We start from the raw sequence: 19,333 nt of genomic DNA on the forward strand, positions 1-19,333 counted from the left end.
CAGACAGTTTAGACAGGTTAATGCACAGTGACAAACTGTTAATTCACTCATTACTGTGCAGACACAAACAGCATCTCCCTGTTTGAGTTCTTCTAAGTTAGACCACGTCGTTCTTTTATGACATTTTAAATACGCAGTATACTGCTCCTCATATTCAATCACAACTAAGATTATCCAGCTTCTCAAAATAACAGTATTTAATATGAATTACAGCACATGATGAGTAATTGTTAAAGTATCCTAACCGTCTGAAGTTGTGTTAAACTGTGTTACAGTCCACTTCAGTTTGAATTATTGTTCTCCAGCAAGAAGTTACTTAAAGGCCAAAGACCAAAAATAGACTCAGAGGACTTTTTATGCTCATCATCTCAGAGTTCACTTTGTTCAGCTTTTCTTTTCTCATCCTCAGAGCCAAAATATGTGTCTATTAATAGCACTATCCAGTAACAAATGCTTCCTGCTTTATCAAACAAAACAAGTGAATTATTATCTCTTGGCTGCATGTGGTGTATTTGAATATTCATTGTCAGAGGTTGAAGTCTGAATATAGTAACTGAACTGCCACTGTATCAGTGTAGATAGCTCGTGCTGAGCTGCTCATCTTCTCCTAACTGACATCTTGAAAGTTAGTTAGTCATACAGGAAATGCTTTCTACAAAATGTCAAGGGCATAAATACCTTTGAGACGGATGAAAAGCTCGGAGCCTCAACTTCTTTGTTTTTTTTATTATTATTAATGTTTTTCTCCTACTCCAGGTGTGGAAACACCCTGTAAACATGGACTGAGGTCAAAAGCACTAACCACCAGTATAGGCCGAGCAGCAGCAGGTGTTATCGAAGGTTCAGGGGCAGAAAAAGCCCTTAAGACTCTCTTCTTTGTGTGGATATAAAAAAGGAGCGGTGGAGCTGCAGTCAAAGGAAGATTTGTTACGTGCAACAGCTTGTATCCACAAGTTCTTAGAAAACACGACAGAAAGAAAAATGGTCGTCCTCACTGCCTACAGAACTAAATGTGACCAAAACAAGAAGAAGAAAAAAAAAAGACAAACAAAACACTCCTAATACCTTTTGCGTTGCAAATCAGACTAAATAAAAAACAGACATCCCAGACGACAGTTTTATAAAGCGGTGTCATTTTTATGATTTATTTGTTGGTCATGATGGAAGCTGACATTTTGGACCCACCTCAGGGGGATAAGGACAACTGTGCAGAGAGCCTACAAAATAAATCTATTCTTCCGCTTCCACTGTAACTACTGAACTCTTGTCAACAAGGCACAAAGCATCCAGGGAGCCATAAAAAAATCCCCAGCGGCCCCATACATCACAGAAGACGGACCTCTGAGTGAAATTGCCCTTTTTCAAACATGTGTGAATGCTTCTGACTCACCGGGGAGAGAGGCTGTCACAGAGCTGGCAAGACCAATTACAAATCATTACAAGAAACATCCAGCATGTGAAATCAGCCGAGCAGGCGCCATGGGCAGAAATGTGTCTGTACGGACACTTGTGCAAACCACAAGCTTTAAAAGACAACAAGATTTCATGCAAACATTGAGCTGTCAGCTGTGACACAGTCCCCCTGTGCTACAGAGCAGCTGGGAGGTTTCAGAGATAATTAGAAGGGAGACCGTGATGGGCCCAACAGATGTCTCAGTCAAACTTGATTCCTGGATAAGCAGGTTGGAGTTCTGCGGACAGGTGCACAAGTCTGTCAACAACAGCAACAAACACCTGTACGCCCAGCCTGTACTACAGGTTTGACAAACTGCAGCGCAGCAGTAATAACTGCTGATGACCAGCCAGGGACCCGCCACGGTTGGAGCAGTTTGGTTATAGAGAGCTTTTCACCAGCTACTTGTGTCCATAGATCTTAAGCACCATTCAAATATGTGACCCACCACAAACATCCACCCGGCTCCTCTCTTACAGAAACTGGGACACCAACTGATTATTTTCGTGGATATTTAAATTATTGTGTTGGCGAAGAGAGAGGAAAAATGCTTCTCTTGGTTGCCATGGAGGGAATTAAATGAGTGATATAAAAGGCAGACTGGTCTTTGAATAGAAGTCGAGAGACAGGATTAGTGTCGTTAGAAAGGCCGCCATGTGACCTTCTGACTGTTAAGTTCACTAACTACAACAGAGGCCTGGAGTTTGTGTTTCGTTGTTTAACTGTTGTTTAAGAGTAGCCCCTCCATCAGTTTACTGCAAAGCTAACTGAGCCAGACCTCCATCATCTCTTCCAGCACCGTGATGATACATTTTTTTATTTGCAGCACATTTATAAACAGCAAAGAGTAGAGATTTTCATGACATAAAAACTAAACACAGAAGGCGCCATTCATGTCTCTGTGAACAATTTAAATTCCATCACCACCCCACATGAAACTCTCTCCCCAGCAGTCAGTTTCATCCCACTGTGTTTCCTTTGAAACTGACTTGACTGTGGAAAACTCTGACACTCCAGCCACCGCCAACACCATCAGTGAAAACGTGGGATTTCGGTGACCTTGCAGCTGGTGGTCACATTGGCGGGAGGAAAACTAGGGGTGGAAGACGCTGAGCTCCATGACAACAGCACAGCGGAGACAAGACAAAGGGTTGTGCAGAGGGACAGTCCATCTCATTCCAGCGTCTGCATGATGCTGCTGCTTCTTTGGGGAAAGAGCTGGCCAGCGGTGTAGCAGGATGCTCCTGCAGGAGATCCCCAAACTGAGCTCAGCGTCACAGATGACAAAGAGCTGCTTTTCAACGTCCTGTTATTAATGTAAAAATGTTTCCTAAGTTTTCTTTCCTCAATGTCTGTGGTGAGTCCTTCCTCATTTGTATTCCCTCTTTCCTGTCCCGGCCTTCTATAATCGACTGATTAGAGGCACCAAGAAAAAACAAATCATTACACTGAAGGATAAATATCATATCCTCAGCATGCTGCTGTTCTCCCGCTGTGATAATGTCATTTGACTTGGGGTATGTTTGTCCTTAAAGGGATCTGTGAGAAGAGACTGTAGCTCTTGGCCAAATGATCCTAGACTCTGGGAAAATAATGGATTACAGTTGAAACAGCATTTGACGGGTCAGGAAAATATTCTCAACACTGAGGCTTTGCCTGGTCCAAAGACAACAGCCTTGTCTTGTCAGGTTTACCGATCTTAAAGAAAAGGAATCAAAATGTTTTTTCTGAATTCTTTTCGTCTTAAATTAGCTTAGGAAAGCTGCTGGTGAGGATAATGAATATAAAAAGCTTTTATCTTAAACTAGTGGGATGCCTGCTCTCCAATGTCACCAACCAAATGGCTGAAATCAACAGCGCCCTGCCACAAGACATCCATCCATCTTCATCCGCTTATCCGGGGTCAGGTCACGGGGAGATGGGAGATATGATCAGCTTAAACTTTCAATAAAGTTTTACTTTGACTAAACTGTGTAACTACTTGGCTCAGATGTGAGTCCAGAGCAGCCAAGTCTGACTGAGGACAGCCTGACTCATGTATCCCTGTAAACGTGTCAGTGTGACAGGTGTGATATCTGTCGCACCGGAGACCCATCCACCTTCCTCTGCCTCAGGAAAGGATCTGAAAATGAGTCATGTGACTGGGAACATGGAGCTCCACCGTTCTGTACACGATGACTTTATCACAGCTGATCTGCGGCTCACCCACCAGTAATGGCCAAAACACACCGTGACCTCCAAGCCAAATGGATATCACTTACACTATTTAATGGACTTCTATCTGCTGTGTTATCAGTTGGACTTGCACCAAAATGACACATTAGGTTGAGTCAGATTTTATTTGTAAAGATGAAGACAAACTATTTTTGTCTTCGTGGCTCAGTCTCCAGTTTTACTCATTGGATTCATTTGTTAGTGTTTGAATTGCCAGAAAATAGTAAAACAAATCAAAACTTTCCAGAGTGCTATTTCTAAATTGTTTGTTTCAACAGTTTTCCCAATAGCCAGCTCAATGCCAGAGAATTGCTCTTATAATAACAGAAAACAGAAACACACCAACTCAAACCCTGATAAGTGCTTACTTAAGAAGTGTTGACATTGTGGTTAAATAAAAAAAAAAACACAGCTAACCTCCGTGAAATTATCAAACTTACAGGCAATTTGATTAATTGATTAGCCAGCTGTTTTAAAACTGGTTTACATCCACAAACAACAGAGAAGTCAGTGTGACCATGAGATCAGCTGAAAAGACCTTTGAAGCGAAGACGAAGCATATGACCGGATATGACTATGACCTGGATGAATGGGAATATACACACAGAGCTCAATTAAAAGGAAATATAAACTCCTAATCAAGGTAACCTCTTTGAGTGTCCAAAACCAAACAGTGACAAAGACAAATAGTTGCTCAGTTTAAAAAAAAAAAAAACAGTTTATTGATTGTTTAGTGCCAATTGACTGATCTGTCTATCGACATTATTTGTTTCTGGTTTCAGGGAAACACTAAAAGTTTAAATGAGTTATTTAAAGTGCAGGTTGATGCCAACAGCAGATCTGTTCTGGGAAAGTCAGACTAAACTCAGATTAATTTAACAATGATGAGCTGCTGTTTAACGACTGGACACAGACTGAGGGACTCTGTTGAGCCGGTACCTGGCCCGGTACCTGGCCCGGTACCTGGCCCGGTCATCACTCACCAGGGCTCGGAGAGAGGACTCATCCAGCGCCGAGTAGCTCTCCGCAGACATCTCTCTGTCTCTGGGCGGGCTCGGGTGAAGGAGTCTGGCTCGGGTCTGGTCCGGGTCTGGCTCGGGTCTGGCCTGGCTCGGGTCTGGCTCGGGTCTGGTCCGGGTCTGGTCCGGGTCTGGTTCGGATCTGGTCCGGGTCTGGTCTGGTCCGGGTCTGGCTCGGGTCTGGCCTGGCTCGGGTCTGGCTCGGGTCTGGTCCGGGTCTGGCTCGGGTCTGGTCCGGGTCTGGCTCGGGTCTGGTTCGCCGGTGTACACCGTGAAACACCTGCACGGCTGCTGCCGGTCTTGCCGTCTTTCTTCGGGTTTTCCTCCCGCCTGTCTCGGATCGGGATCGGGGCTGGTGTCGGTGTCAGTGAAGGTGGAGTCCTGTCCCGCAGACGGAGGACATGGTCCGGTCCGGTCTGGTCTTCGGTCTCTCGGGTTGTGGTTCTGTCGGGTCCTCTGATCGGACGTTGGAGCTTTTTGAACTCGGGATTCCCACTCTAAAGTGTAGTCCCCGCCCCTCTCAGTTCCCGGCTGATCCCGGTCCGCATTCAAGCGCGCCGCTCCGTGGGGAGACAGGAAACGGCCGCCATGTATGGAGGGTGATTAGTGCCTCATTGTTTGTCACCATTATAGACAGCATTTAAAAATCGAAAAGTGAAAAGTGACTCCACCAGTTTTCTGTTTTGTATTGATGTCGATGTGAAAACGTATGATCCCATATAGATGTTTTTATTGGTACCGTGTTTGCTGTCACTAAATGAAAGCAAATGTTTGTACTGTATGAATATCCTCCTCTTTATGACTCCCACAAAATAAACTAATCTCATAGTTCCTTCAGTGTCTGTGTCTATACCTATAAAATTACAGACAAGAATTTTTTTGAAGTTTTAACTTTAAACTATCAGGGTCTCAATGTTGTTACAAATGCTATAAAAAAATCTTTGATAGAAATATTTGTGAATAATTAAGTTCTTTTAGAATGGGGTTTTACTGACTAATTTGTGATCTTGTAACATTACAAAAAATTACTGAGTTGTAGAGTGCAATGTCATTTACACAAATACTGCTTCTAATTCAAGGTTGTAAAAGTCAACAATGTAATCCCATGTGTAATGACACACCATCAACAGGAAACAAAAACTGGAGCCATGAAACCCTGAATATTCTCATTAAAATATTTAATAACCACACGAGACAAAGAGAAGACAAATGTACTTAAACATGAATAGTCAGCTATGAGTAACCAAAGACCAATTTAACACCACACCAGGTGCTTCCATTTTTTCGTTGCTGCTCTCCACTTGGACTAGATGATCAGATGTTAATTAGGTAAATCCTCCAATAATGTTTATGGTTAAAAAGGGAAATATGCAGGATCGACTACCTGCCACACAAGGTTGCCCATTTCAAATGCATTTCTTAAGTAGAACTTATATACCCACAAAGCACATGTAAAAATCTTAACATTTTCTTAACATCTTCTCACATTTGGAGGAACAATTTTTTTTTTACATTAATTAAAAGAAGGTTTTTCTTTTGCTTCAAGAGCCATGTTGTCATAATACCACATAGTTAGTTTTCTCTAAAGAAAAAAAAATATTACTGAAGAGTTTTTAAGACAATTATTCAACAATATAAAAAGACAGCTCAATATTACAGTTAAATTTTCAACTTGGTCACAAATTTATCAAATCTGTTCCTAAAGCCCTTTTTAACAAAATAGTCTATAAAAGTGCTTTAGGTTATATACGGATGTCGACACCAACTAGGACTATTAAGTAATGCCCTGAAAGAACTGGCAAACAGGTGAAAACAAAATGTCCTTGGCTGTAAGTAACAAAATTAAATTAGACAAATGCACACAAAGTCACATGTCTATGTACGATGTTCTCAGTTTTCTTAATGAGCCATGACACAACTTGTACAGTTGAAAAAAAAATCTAATCAAATTTAGTGTGAAGAGAATTCAATGTATAACTGTTAAGGCTAAATGTTAAACATACTGAAACATTTCAAACAAAGCAGAATGTGTATGAATAAGCAAGTGATTTATTTTGACTTTATTAATGTAACTGAGATATCAATACTCACACAGGCACTTATCAGATACATGTTTCTTTTTCAAAAGTGTGCAAAAAGATAAGCAACAAGCAGAGAAGGAGATTTGGTTTTACGATTTCTCCACATTCCTGCTCTCACTCTTCCTGCTGCTCTTCATTCTGTTTCTTGGGGAACTGCAAAAGAAAAAAAATAAGGTTTTGTTTTGTTTTTTCAATTTTACAGGTACCCCCCAAAAAACTGGTAAAAACTCATTCAGTTTAATGGACACAAACTATTTGATTAACCTGCCCACAGAGCAACTGTAAATGTATCGGTGCAACATCCTTTTTTCTCCATACTGTAAATGTTTAATGTTGTACCTCGGTTTCATGTAAAAGACTTAGTGGAGAAGCAGAAGCCTGTTGCTATGGTTTGTTTGGGTACTACTTTTTCTGTTGCACTGTGTACCTTTGTCAGTGGATTACTCCTGTTCCCTCTCCCTTCTTTGTTTTCTGGTGGATGAGATCTGGTGAAGAGAATTAAATATGAATTACTACTATATTTTACAATTAAATGACAAACACAAATACTTCTTTGATAACAAAATTCTAAATTAGTGAAATGGAACTAAGATAAATCAAATTAAGTTCAATTTTTTCTCCCTATGGGACGTGATTATTGCTTTTACCCCTTTAGAGACTTGTCAGGATCACAGAAAGAGGAGTGAGCCCCTTCTGCTTCCCTGCCCTGTAGAGATTTGTTTTTCCCAGAAATGTCATAGTTGGACGTCTTTCTCTGACTTGGCAGTCCAATGTAGCCCCTTGGCCATTCCCTTGGGTTTCTTCCTGGTGAGGTGTGTCTGTCAAATCCAAAGTCCTCCTCCAAGAAGTCAGCTATATGTCAAGAGCATACAACAAAGTGTTTGTATGTCACAATGACACATACACACTGAAGGACTAAACCAAAAACCCTGCTACAAAAATCACTGCATGAACTAAGTTTGTATGTTCAGTGTTTGTTGATAATCTGAGTCAGAAAGGCTATTGTGTTGTACTTTTATTGTTGTTTTGAAGTGATGCCATTTATTGTAATAGATTTTTTTAAAACTCCACTGACATTAACATGGATTAAAATATAACACAAATCTCTCAGTATAATGTAGAAAATAATCAAAACACAACTACAGCCTCAAGAATTCCAAACCATCTAACACTGCAAATAGATGTAGATATGAAAACACAATATATATTTTAAAATTCCCAGAACATTTCATACACTACCTTGGTGCTTTATTCTCCTCTGCAAATCTGGAGACATCTGCCCAAAGCAGTCTTTGCCAGGGCTTACCGGCTTTCTGACAGATGCTTTAGTTAGATTATTCAGTGGATGGGCAGTCTGAGGGCGCATGTCACATTTGTCCTGGAGGTGAAAGGGTTGGGGTTAGTAATAAATAGTAATAAATGTCACAAATATTCCAGAAGTATGCAACTGCATGTCTGTTCCTTTCTTTGTTTCATCGTCTCTAATATTTTGTCATGTGCATTGTACCTGATGGTGAAAGAGGACAGCCTCTTCCAGAGCTATGCCACAGAACTCACAGGGAATAACCACATCACCCTCTAGTGGACTGGCTGGAGGACTGTAGGAGGCTGGGGAGACAGACCGGGGGAAAGTGGGGATGTTGGAGGCCAGAGTGTTGGGGAAGCTGTGCATGAGCCCTGAGGTATTCCTGCTCATCCTGTCAAGTTTAGGTGGCGAGGACGGCTGCTTGCTGAAAGACGCAAAGGCAGACGCAGGGCTGCATCCAGTCTGAAACAAAGAAATTCAAGTAGACAAAAGATTGAAGCCGATGTTCAATCTGCTGAAAATCTAGTCAGTGTTTGATTCCTAGATGGAGATGAGGGCCACATGTTCCAACAGGAAAAGGTTGCAACTGGACTGTGAACTGTCTGAAAGAAATATAAAGAAAGGTATTCAAATCTTTGCATGCAATTTCTGACTGGCTCTGAACATTTTGCACTGACCTGTACATAAGGATTTATGTATTCATCAGATAAAGCATAATCTTTCTGTGGGAGGAAGCAGCCCATCGACAGATTCAGAGGGGGGGGTCACTGCAACCTTTTTACTGACATTACAGTAAACTAAACTGGAAGTGATTGGCAATTTGAAAAAGTGTGAGTAAGGTCTGCCGGTCAGGTTCTGGTTTTATTTTTAATTTTTGCTGTGTTGCGGCACAGATGTGATGCAGGGACACGGAATTATAAACTGTCTACCCTCCATCTCCTCAGACATATATTACAAGGTGAGTGAGGGAGCAAGCACTAACTGATGAGGTTATTTGAATTGTTTAAAGGCTCTTTGTTATAGAAAATAATGTCCATAGCTTTCTTAAACATAGGATGTGATATATAAAAAGAGAACAACCAGCCAAGCTGCTTTTACAATGTGAGTGAGATGGTGTTGCAGATTTATCATTCCTTCTTTAATTACTCTTAATCTCAGTTTAATTATGGTTACACATTTCTTGCGTCTCTTCCCATTACCAAAAGTGTTTTCTGAACTGCCAGAGAACCTTGAACAGTCAAAAGTTATTTGTTGCAGCAGCAATTGCATCATGAGAACGGTGGCACCTGAAATCCAGGTGAATGATAAAATAGGTAAACACAATATGATCAAGCCCAATCCATACTTGAAACCAAATATTCTACGTGTCTATGATGTAGCAAAAAAATGTAGATTGCGTAGCAAACCTGATGCAAAATGAGGTCCTCTTCTGGAAATAGCTCTTCACAGAACTCACAAGGCAGCATGATATCTACAAAAAGATTTAAACTATTAACAACCTGACAATAGAATACCTTAAGCAGTGAATCAGCAACAGTTTACCTGTTTGATCGTAGTCTTGGACTTCACTTGTGCTTGTCCCGGTGGTTAAGTGTTGGTAGTTGTTGTTGGGTGGAGAGAATGGAGAGTGTATATAGCTGTTCGATGTCTTCCCAATCTTGTTGTCCCAGATATCACTCCACAGGTTGCCCTCTACATCTCCAGCCGCCGATTCCCCATCACTCTGTAGGCTGAGAGCCAACATGTAGTCCAAGCCTGAAGAGTCCTCATCATGTGTCTGACCTCTGTTAGGCCATGCACTACTACTGCTGCTGCTGCTGCTGCTGCTATTCAGAAAATGACTCTGGCTCAGCACTAAAAGAAAAGTGGATTGAACAGTTAAAGTGGACTGCAGCAACACAGCAACTTGGTATGTAAAACAAGTAATGAAGGAACAAAAGTTTTTTGTGACCTTATTAGTGATTAAAAAGTGAAGGATACTGAATATAAACATGAATTCTCCACAGGGGGCCTCTAGATTGTTCTTAAAACTACACTGGTATCAAACCAATAAATAATTCAGCTTTATAGGCTTAATTTCCCAAAACGTTTAACCAAACTCACACTGATTAAAAGTTGGATTGCTCTGCGACGTGTTCTTCCAGTCTCCGGAGCTCTGAGGTCCCCTTGAAGTGTTATAAATGCTGGGATCATCTGCACGGGGAACAGCCTGATGTTCTCCTGCACTGATGTTGTTATTCTTGGAGCCTCTTTCTTGGGCTTTTATGATGTTATGGATGGAGTGGGCTTCAAACCATGCCCCTGGAGACTGTGGTTCTACTGGACTCCGACTCATCCTACTGTTGTTCCTCTCTTGGGGCGGTGTGAGGCTTCCACATATGACTGGATGCACAGCTTGTTCCCTCAGCATTACATTGCACTTGCAATGTGGGCAGGGCTCTGTGCGTGTACCACAATAATCCTCATGCTCTTTGGACTGACTAAAAACAAGCTCCAGTTCACAGTATTGGCATGGGACCAGCCGCTGAGAACATTCAGAGCTCTGTACGGGATAAAAATCATGAAGAAATACAATGAAAGTATTAAGTATAAAGAATCAGTTATATATGGGGAAGGAAAAGGTTCCTTATAAATACCTGGTGGATGTCGATGTGATTCTTTTCAATCTTCAAACCACATTTGCATGTAACCTAAAATTAAAGTAAAAACACTTAGGGACTGATTCACCAACGTACAGCACTGTAAGTAGCGCAGATCGATGATGCAGATGCAGAGATGCTGTTAAAATCTGTGATACTGATGTGCACATTTTACCTGCGTGTGTTCCTGCTGCATGTGTTCCTTCAGATCGGCCCGGGGCACCGGCTCCTGACACACACCACACAGAGCTATGTTTCTCAGACAGTGGATCTCATGGGTGGTGAAATTTGCCTCTGGGATGTCATGTTTGCTATAAATAAGAAAAACAAGACATAAAGAATTCCTGTTCTCACCACTTCAAACTGATTGACCATCTCGGTTTTTCATACTTACCAATTGCCACAGAAGTGTGTCTTTTCATCTGCCATGGCTTTACCATAACCTGAGGACAAAGTGTGAGGTTAGTAATAAATAACACAAACCAGCTTGGCTCACGTGTTCATAACATGGAAACACGTAGTGTTTATAGCTACAGCAGAAAATCCGGGATTGATGAGTTTAACAAGTGATATTTGAGCTTCAGGGCATCATCTTGATGATACTGACTCTAAAATCTGCCCACTGTCCTGATATTAAGTTGGCACTGTGGACCGTCACGACTGAATTAGAGATCCGCCACTGTCGTTAGCAAGTTCAGTTCTTCCGGTCTACTCAGTGTTTCAAGGCCGGCAGTGATTATTATCTGACAGCAACAGTCTGGATTACCGAGGATGTCGCCCGTCAACAATAATCAACAATCACCTCGACCCAACCCCAAAAAGGCTGGACCGGGTTGGATGTGTTGGCTTTAGCTAGCTACTTAGCTTAGCTTCAAATAAGTAGCGCTTGACGCTGACTGACTAACTAAGTACAGACCCTAATGGAGCAGCCATGAAGCCAAAATAACACTGCTTTGGTCCATCCAGAAGCAAATCATACAAACATATCGAGGTTACCGTTTGTCAGTCAAATTATCTGTGAGTGTTTGACCAAGGAGAAGCTGAGACGGCAGCTAACTAGTTGATGCTAGTCTGGAAAACAGTTGGCTGTTTCCTCTTCAGTCACCCACCGCCCTCAGTACGGACTCTCAGGCTGAGTGTGTCCCGATACATCAGCTGTAACTTTTACACAGCCGACACAAACAACGACACCCTGCAATGATGCACAAGCCGTAACATTTATACTGAGCTGAATGGTGTCGTGAATCTGTCAGACAATGCCCGAGCGTGTAAATGAAGGAGGAGGAGGGTTTAAAGATGTCTGTAAGACTAAATTTAGGGCTAATAATGTTAACTGAGCGCCCCAGGCTCCAATTTGATTGGATGAGTAAACAGCGTGCGCCTGTAAAACCGTCCGGCGAGAATTATTGATCACTCAAAAATACATGATTATGAACACGACACTCGGTGTCCTTGTATATAATACAGTCATGGCCAAAAATATTGTCGCCTTTCCATTTGTGTCCGATAACGCATCAGTTCTCCCAGAAAATCATCACAATGGCATCTTAAATTGGTATTGAAGTGTATTGAAGTAACGAGCCAAGTCGGACTTTATTCTGCTCAAAACTCTCAGAAAACTGACAGAAATTGACAAAAACTATTGTCAGAATAAACTTAACATTTGGTATCACGTTTTAGAATGGATAACTGAAATATAGCACTTCCTCTAACCATAAATGAGTTTTTCACACCCTTCTGCTGGAATATTGGACCACTTCTCTTTTGCAGACTGCTCCTGGTCACTCAGATTTAAAGGTCGCCTTTTCCACTTTTATTTTGAGATCCCTCCTCAGGTGTTCAGGTCTGGACTCATTGTTGGCCATTTCTCTCTGCAACCCAGTTTTGTCTTTTAGAATTTTTGAGCCAAATTTCTAGAAACACAAAATATACATTAATATAAACAAGCTTCATGTTATCATCATTCATTTTAATGGTTCCAAATCCATATTGTGCCAGACATTCAGTGTGCAAAATGAAAATCACCACAGTATTGTCTTTTCAGTGTTTATTGAGTTTTTGATCTACCAATACTGTCATTGTCAGACATTTTAATTTTTGTAAGGCACAGGTTTGTTCAGAGAAAACACTGGATTTATTTACAACAAATATTCGGACGCAGTATATACACATCCCTGCACCTCCTTGGAGAATGACCACTAAATGATTGGATCATTGTTGCAAATATATAAAACTTTTAATTCATTTCAGAGCCCTTGTTTTTCTTCAGAAAAAGTTGTGTCAACAATTTATCTTACTGAATATGAAATGTAACTTCAGGTCAAGTTTAAAAACAAAATTGTGAGAAAAAGCAATACAATTCAAAAACCTAAGACTGGAAGAAAGAACAACGTATATATTCAAATAAAATCTGTAAAATATATCAGTCTTGCAAAATATATTGATATGCTGAGTAATGATTTTTTTTTCCAATCAAGCAACTTGAAGGCCCTAAATATGGATAAATTACACATTGTTGAAAAAAAATAAAAATAAAAATAAAAAGTCAATGCACAGGAACAGTATTTATGGAAAAGTTGCAAATTACACACACACAAAAAAAAAGAAAAATTAAGAATACACCTAATTTTCACTGGGTCCTGTTGATAGTTTTACAACTCTTAATCGATAACCTGATTGTCTGATATGAATTAAGACATAATATGAAGTAGGTTATAGACCAATTCCCTTGTTCAAGACATTCATCTGAAATCTTAACTGAATGCTTTTAAAAGGATGGCAGTTCACACAGTCCTGCTGTTGGACTGCGTTAAGGAAATGAAACGACCATGATAATTATACATGAGCCAAGACATATAAAGGGCTTATGTTAAAAAAAAAAAAACTTCATACATCTCAGGTCACGTTCCTTAAAATGGGTAAAAAAATAATAATAATTCAGTACCAACATTGAAAGAACAAACATGAAGAGTTCCCAATTAATCGGCACCACAGAAATGAACATAAAACTAAAAATTCACATTAGACAATTTTTGCTGTTGGTAGGATTATTTCTGCTACACAACTCCATTATTGAATCATTACACCAGCTTTACAAGGCTATTAATAATAACTAAAAGCAGATAAAAATATGACTGTAAGCACTTTATCTTGTATTTTCTAATTTTAACAAAGAAAATAGCCAAAAATGTGCAAAAAACAATTTTACATGACCAAATTAAAATAGTTATAATAAAGTTGGGGGTGGTGTTTATGTGGGGCAAAAACAAAGACGTTTGTGTCAAAGGCCATGCCACTCAGAAATATGTTGCCAAATGTGACATATCATATCACGTGACATCTAAATCTCCATCATCCATCCATCAACCAGCTTGTGACACACGCCACATGCTATGAATTTTGTACCTGCCTTCATGTGAGCCAGATAATACCTCCCACAGTCTTGTACTTCCATAAGTGAGAGGTCTATCCAAAACCTGTTTTAAGTTACCGCTTTTCTAGCTATATTTTCCTGTTACTCTACAATAATAACAGCCATTAAAAAAAACAAACAAACCTAAAATTAGGATAGTTGGTCAGCCAATAGAACTGCACTGGCTAAAAGTTAACAAAGAGTATATAGCCTATCAATCCATAACTAAAACTTTTAGGAGAAAGACTTTGTTTTCACTTTTACTTCCAAATACCCTTGGTCAAATACAAAAATCAGTTGGTTACTCTTACAGAGTCACCAACCATACAGTCCTGTGAAAAACATTTGCAATACACTACACTATTTCAGGTACAGAGTGGCAAAATGGAAAAAGGCTCAAAGACAGCATAAAAGACAACAGTAGGAATAAAATGAAAAATACAGTACAAATATTCAGAACATGAAAGGAAGAAGGCACAGATTTTAAGAGTTGAGACTAAAAGTCATAGAGGTAGCAGAGGTCACAAAGAGGGACAAAGGAGAAAATGAAAATGTTAAAAAAGGGAGATTTGTAAATAAATGTCTATCTGTCCTTGGATCCAAGCTTCTCAATCAAGTCCTGCAGGGGAGCGAGTTCTCGTCTGTCGATAAGGTTGAACTCCTTTAAGACACAGAAAATACACAGACATGTATTTCACATTTATGACTTAAAGGTTTTGTGAAAAAAAAAAAACAAAACAACATCTAAATAATATCTGTCTCAAAATTGATTCGTAGGCAACTGGACTTGTATTTATCTATGAAGACGTTTCGCCTCTTATCCAAGGGGCTTCATCAGTTCATGCTTGTTGGTCTACTAGTCTGACTTTTGGTGAACACACCCACAGAGGTTATATACCTGGCTCTTTCTCCACTGTCTTGGTCAGACTAGTAGACCAACAAGCATGAACTGATGAAGCCCCTTGGATAAGAGGCGAAACGTCTTCATAGACAAATACAAGTCCAGTTGCCTATGAATCCATTTTGAGACAGAGAACAATGACCTGGATGAATGAGAATCTTCGTAGACATCTAAATAATATGTGACAAGAATATAAAAAAAACACCTTCTGAGTGACGATACAGTGGACAGTAACCCTAAAACATGGGCGGTGTTTACAAGTGCTATATTGATCTTCTAAGTAAGACAAAAGATCAAAACATTTATCATTTGGCATTACACATGCCAAAACCTTCCTGGCATGTTAAATTGATCAAATTGATTTAATATCTCTCTTTGAATAAAGGTTTGGTTTCAATGCAAACAGTTGTTGGAAACGAGCTGTCATCACCTTCAGATAAACACTGATTGCATGAATAGGTACTTCATAAATGCATTAGACGAAATACATATTGCTGGCAGATGAGCTTACCTGAACAAAGAAAATGAAGTGCTTGAAGGAGGTGTTGAGATGGGCCTCCTCCTGCAGCTGCATCACAGAGTCAAAATGTTGGTGGTAGATGTGAGCATAAACCCTGAACAGACGCTTCAGGATTGTTTTGGCCACAGACATGAAGTTCTTGGGAAAGGGAACCCCTGCATTACAGAAGTTGAAAGATGCTGATGTCAAAAAGAAGTCTAATTTGGAGCATCTACTCTTTGAACCTTACTTAAGAGCAACACAACAGTTAGTTCAGACTTCATGTGAGAGACATTATCAGTTGATCTCAAACCAGGTGACTGAAAATAAGATGACACTGCTCTGTCTTGTCGGTAGTTTTAGGAAACCTGTCATCCATCACTGCTGTTGGTGTTTGGTCTGTTGTCTTTGTGAGTTAATTTTTGCTTTACAGAAGTAATTCAGAAAAATACACTTTGGATAGCTCTTATTCAAGCATATAACCACAGGTGAAAGAGATAGAAAGTGCCCAGAAACTACAAAGAATGAAAACTCACCGATCTTAGAGGGGAAAAGTGTCTCATCATCCAGCTGATCCTGCACCCAGGTCATCAGGTAGTCGATATACTTGGGTGCAGAGCATTTGATGGGCTTCTTAATATTTGTGCCATCAGCCCAGTGATACTCATATCTATTGAGAAAGAGCACAATTCATATCCTCTATATGTCTAATGTGATTAGATTAGACTTGATGAAAGCTCTACAACTAACATTCTGCCTTTCCAACACAATTTTGTTGCAGAAAGGCTAAAAACAGAACAGGAGGGGGAAAATGCAAAAGTATCTCGAGTCATATCATTGCTGGCCTCTATGTCAACAGGAAGTAAGCCCAGTCTCTTCCTCCTGATTAGGGACTGTTGAAAGTCTTGGCAGGAGAGAGGATTGAGGAAGTGCCAAATCTAGATTCTAACTAAACTGCTTCTACAGGGACCACATGCAAAGTTTAATTCCTGTTTTCTTCATGTGACATTCACAAGAGAATCATCAATTCGATTTACATTTACTGTCTCAACCATAAAAAGGGTAAACTTATGGCTTGGTTCTTGTATTCACCTTATATCCAAAACTTAGCCTAAAGACGGTATTATGTTCTGTCACCTGCACTTTATAATGACGGCGTTTTTGAGTTAAATGCACAGTAATGGTAGGCCTGAGGTCGAAGGCTTAGGTGATTTTGGCACAGTTAAATTAAATATTGATTAAAACCCTTTGCTGCTGCTCCATTTGCCCTTATTTCCTGCTAGGTCGGTTTTATCTCTGAAGCAGAAAATGGCCCAAAAAAAAAATAAATAAAATAAAATAAAACTTTATAACATCAGTTGACTAAAGGGATTACAACTGCTTCCACCTTTAGTTGTCTTTCATCCAGTGATGTGAGGTGAAAATTATTCTGGTGTCAAACATTATGACAGAAAGAAGGTCTTTCTAATGGCTCTTTAATCAACTAACGCAAAGCATGACAACCAAGAAATGTTATGAAGACATTTTGCACTGCATTGTAGGAATCTGCCATTCATAATCGAAGTTTATTATGACATCTTGTGTTACTGTGCTAGTAAAGCAGTGTGACAAATCTTGTGTTTCAGCTGACTTGCATTAAGTTCCTTCTTCTTTCCTGGAATTACATCAGCATTGACATCAGCCAAAAAAAAAAAAAAAAAAAAAATCCTTTAACACTTGCTTGGCTTTTTGAGCTGTTCAAGCTGTGAAACCCAATTTTTTTCCCCCAATATTATGTTATTCTTATTTGACTAAGATCAGTCTAAAGACATTTACTGTCATTATGTGACACATGTTCAATATTTTCAATTACATGCAGTGCATACACAGTTACACAGTTTCACAGTAGACATTTCTACATGTCATAGTAGAACACAGCTGCTATTTATACTAACTATGGTTACAATGTTACCGTCAACCAACATGCAAAATGCTAGTACCTTTAAAATCATAAACCATATTATACATCCTGTTCTGAAGAATAAAATGCATGCATAATAGTTTATTGTTACCTCGGTCCAGCAGACATCACAGAGCAGCTGGTCTCAGTGCAGAACTCAGTGATAGTCCCATATAGCATGTTGATTTGGTTGAAGAAGTCCACCGCTGAACGAAAGGTTAAATTATCATTCTTTTGCAATCGAAACTTTACTTATAACAATAATAAAATCCTAATTTTCACAACAGGTTATGATTGACGTCTCATCTTCACATGTGAGTGTTGTTGTCTGTGAATGTGTCTAGCACCACTCACTGTTGACAGCAATCCATTCATTGAGATCCTCTCCCTCCGGCAGCATGACAGCCTGCCTCAGGTTCCCGCTGCCCAGTGTTGCTTCTGCATGTTTCAGCAGCTCGTACTGGTGGGAGCCCTCTGGGATGTTCTTCTTCGGCTTGAAGGTCTTAGATGAGCGACTGCCACTGCAAAGAAAAACAACACAACTGTGTGAGCACCCCCCCACCACCCCAAACAGGCTTGGGTTGCTGCTCCACTTGGGCCTTCAGACTCAGGTGTGATGAGCCTTCCGGTCCAGTTGGTGCAGTCAGCAGCTGCAGGAAGCTTTATCTGTGAACTTGGTGCTCGACTGCAGCATTTGTCATGCTAGCGTTGAGGCTGTGATAGGACATGCAGTCCTGCGTGTAAAGTGAGAGAGGACCGACTGTGATCTGTCATGAAACTGGAGTGAATAAGGTGATGACCCATTTAGTCCGACGCACAGGAAATGCGCTTTCAGAGTCTCTGTCAACGAACAGCTCATTAAAACTACTCCACATTTAGCGAGGCTGAGATGTGGATAAAGAGAAATGTCACCACGCCCGAAGCTTATCTGGGTAAAACGTGATAATACACACTAAGCACGCAAACCAACCGACAGCTATCAGCAGGCTAACCGAGTTAGCACCGAACTAACCGAGTTAAAAAGTTTAAGTTGGCCCATGTTGGCCATTTTTATATTCAAACAAATACTTTCGGGTCACGGACAATAAACACAGCGAATGAAAGGCGGATTAAATGTGAGCCTAAATGTTTATTTAGCCGCGTTGTCTCTGTCACTGCGTCTTATTTTAACACTTACTTCCCTCCGTCTAACTCCGCGGAGGCGAAGCTAAAAACCGCAAGCTCCGGCTGCAACTCAGCGAGAGCCCGAAAACTTTACTCACAACAGGAAGCTCATCTTGGGGAGACGGTGGTGGGAGACTCCGGGTCACACTTTATCCTGGAGGAGCGAACACAAGCTGGGTTTATTACAACAGCACGCCGAGGAGTCCCTCCGTGGTGGTGGTGGTGGCGCCGCCTGCTAACAGTGAGGTGGAGGCTAACGGGAGCTGCCGCTGCTACACACGGCGGAGAGGCTTCCTCTGCTCGGCTCGGCTGGCCGACTGTCGCCCCCCTCCGGCCGCACGGAGCAACCGCAGCAATACACCCTGAAGTCAGTCATTTTTAAAACACAATCCGACATTTTTACCATTTTTAAATCCTGCTCACACAAGCGGGCGACATTAATCTGTCAGCACCGAGGTATTTCTGCTTCCACTGAGTGCTTCATTTAAAATAAACAAAAAAGGACTGTCATTTCTGGTGTCTGTCTGTCTGTCTGTCTGTGTGTGTGTGTGTATATATGTATATAGATATATATATATTCTTTCTTTGTGTGTTTGTGTGTGTTTTTTTAGTTGGTTATTTCGGTGGAAACTTCCAGGGCCGTGTGCTGCGCGGGAGGGGCGTGGCTGCACGGACCATTGACGCAGCTTGACGTACGTGAAGGGGG

The 19,333-nt window shown here is 40.6% G+C and overlaps 3 protein-coding genes across 6 annotated transcripts in view; all 3 read right to left on the bottom strand.

Annotated features, from left to right (window-relative positions):
* Positions 1 to 5,194, bottom strand: part of smtnb (smoothelin b) — a 44,068-nt gene extending 38,874 nt beyond the window's left edge. For both annotated transcript variants that reach the window (XM_029511552.1, XM_029511553.1), the window contains exon 1: positions 4,651 to 5,194. In XM_029511552.1, coding sequence (XP_029367412.1) covers positions 4,651 to 4,701 — 51 coding nt within the window. In that variant the 5' untranslated portion in view covers positions 4,702 to 5,194. The remainder of the gene's footprint in view (positions 1 to 4,650) is intronic.
* A 653-nt stretch (positions 5,195 to 5,847) lies between these two features.
* On the bottom strand, positions 5,848 to 11,808 carry trafd1 (TRAF-type zinc finger domain containing 1). Of its 2 annotated transcripts, none has more exons than XM_029510707.1 (12): positions 11,709 to 11,808; positions 11,107 to 11,155; positions 10,888 to 11,023; positions 10,710 to 10,763; positions 10,177 to 10,615; positions 9,616 to 9,927; positions 9,480 to 9,544; positions 8,275 to 8,535; positions 8,007 to 8,145; positions 7,427 to 7,619; positions 7,195 to 7,252; positions 5,848 to 6,920 (listed from the first exon to the last, which is right to left on the bottom strand). In XM_029510707.1, the coding sequence occupies exons 2-12, from the start codon at positions 11,139 to 11,141 to the stop codon at positions 6,882 to 6,884; spliced, it is 1,731 nt and encodes a 576-aa protein (XP_029366567.1). In that variant the 5' UTR covers positions 11,142 to 11,155; positions 11,709 to 11,808; the 3' UTR covers positions 5,848 to 6,881. The 2 variants fall into 2 exon arrangements, with proteins under 2 accessions (XP_029366567.1, XP_029366566.1); XM_029510706.1 differs by having other exon boundaries at positions 7,415 to 7,619.
* Positions 11,809 to 12,736: 928 nt separating this feature from the next.
* On the bottom strand, positions 12,737 to 19,051 carry mob1a (MOB kinase activator 1A). Of its 2 annotated transcripts, none has more exons than XM_029511054.1 (6): positions 18,729 to 19,051; positions 17,818 to 17,984; positions 17,576 to 17,669; positions 16,061 to 16,194; positions 15,537 to 15,700; positions 12,737 to 14,785 (listed from the first exon to the last, which is right to left on the bottom strand). In XM_029511054.1, exons 1-6 carry the CDS (start codon positions 18,737 to 18,739, stop codon positions 14,708 to 14,710), a joined length of 648 nt encoding a protein of 215 aa, XP_029366914.1. In that variant the 5' UTR covers positions 18,740 to 19,051; the 3' UTR covers positions 12,737 to 14,707. The 2 variants fall into 2 exon arrangements, with proteins under 2 accessions (XP_029366914.1, XP_029366913.1); XM_029511053.1 differs by having other exon boundaries at positions 18,726 to 19,048.
* Positions 19,052 to 19,333: the final 282 nt, after the last annotated feature.

The sequence above is a fragment of the Echeneis naucrates genome, chromosome 9 (genome assembly GCF_900963305.1).
Source record: "Echeneis naucrates chromosome 9, fEcheNa1.1, whole genome shotgun sequence".
Taxonomy (NCBI): Eukaryota; Metazoa; Chordata; class Actinopteri; order Carangiformes; family Echeneidae; genus Echeneis; species Echeneis naucrates.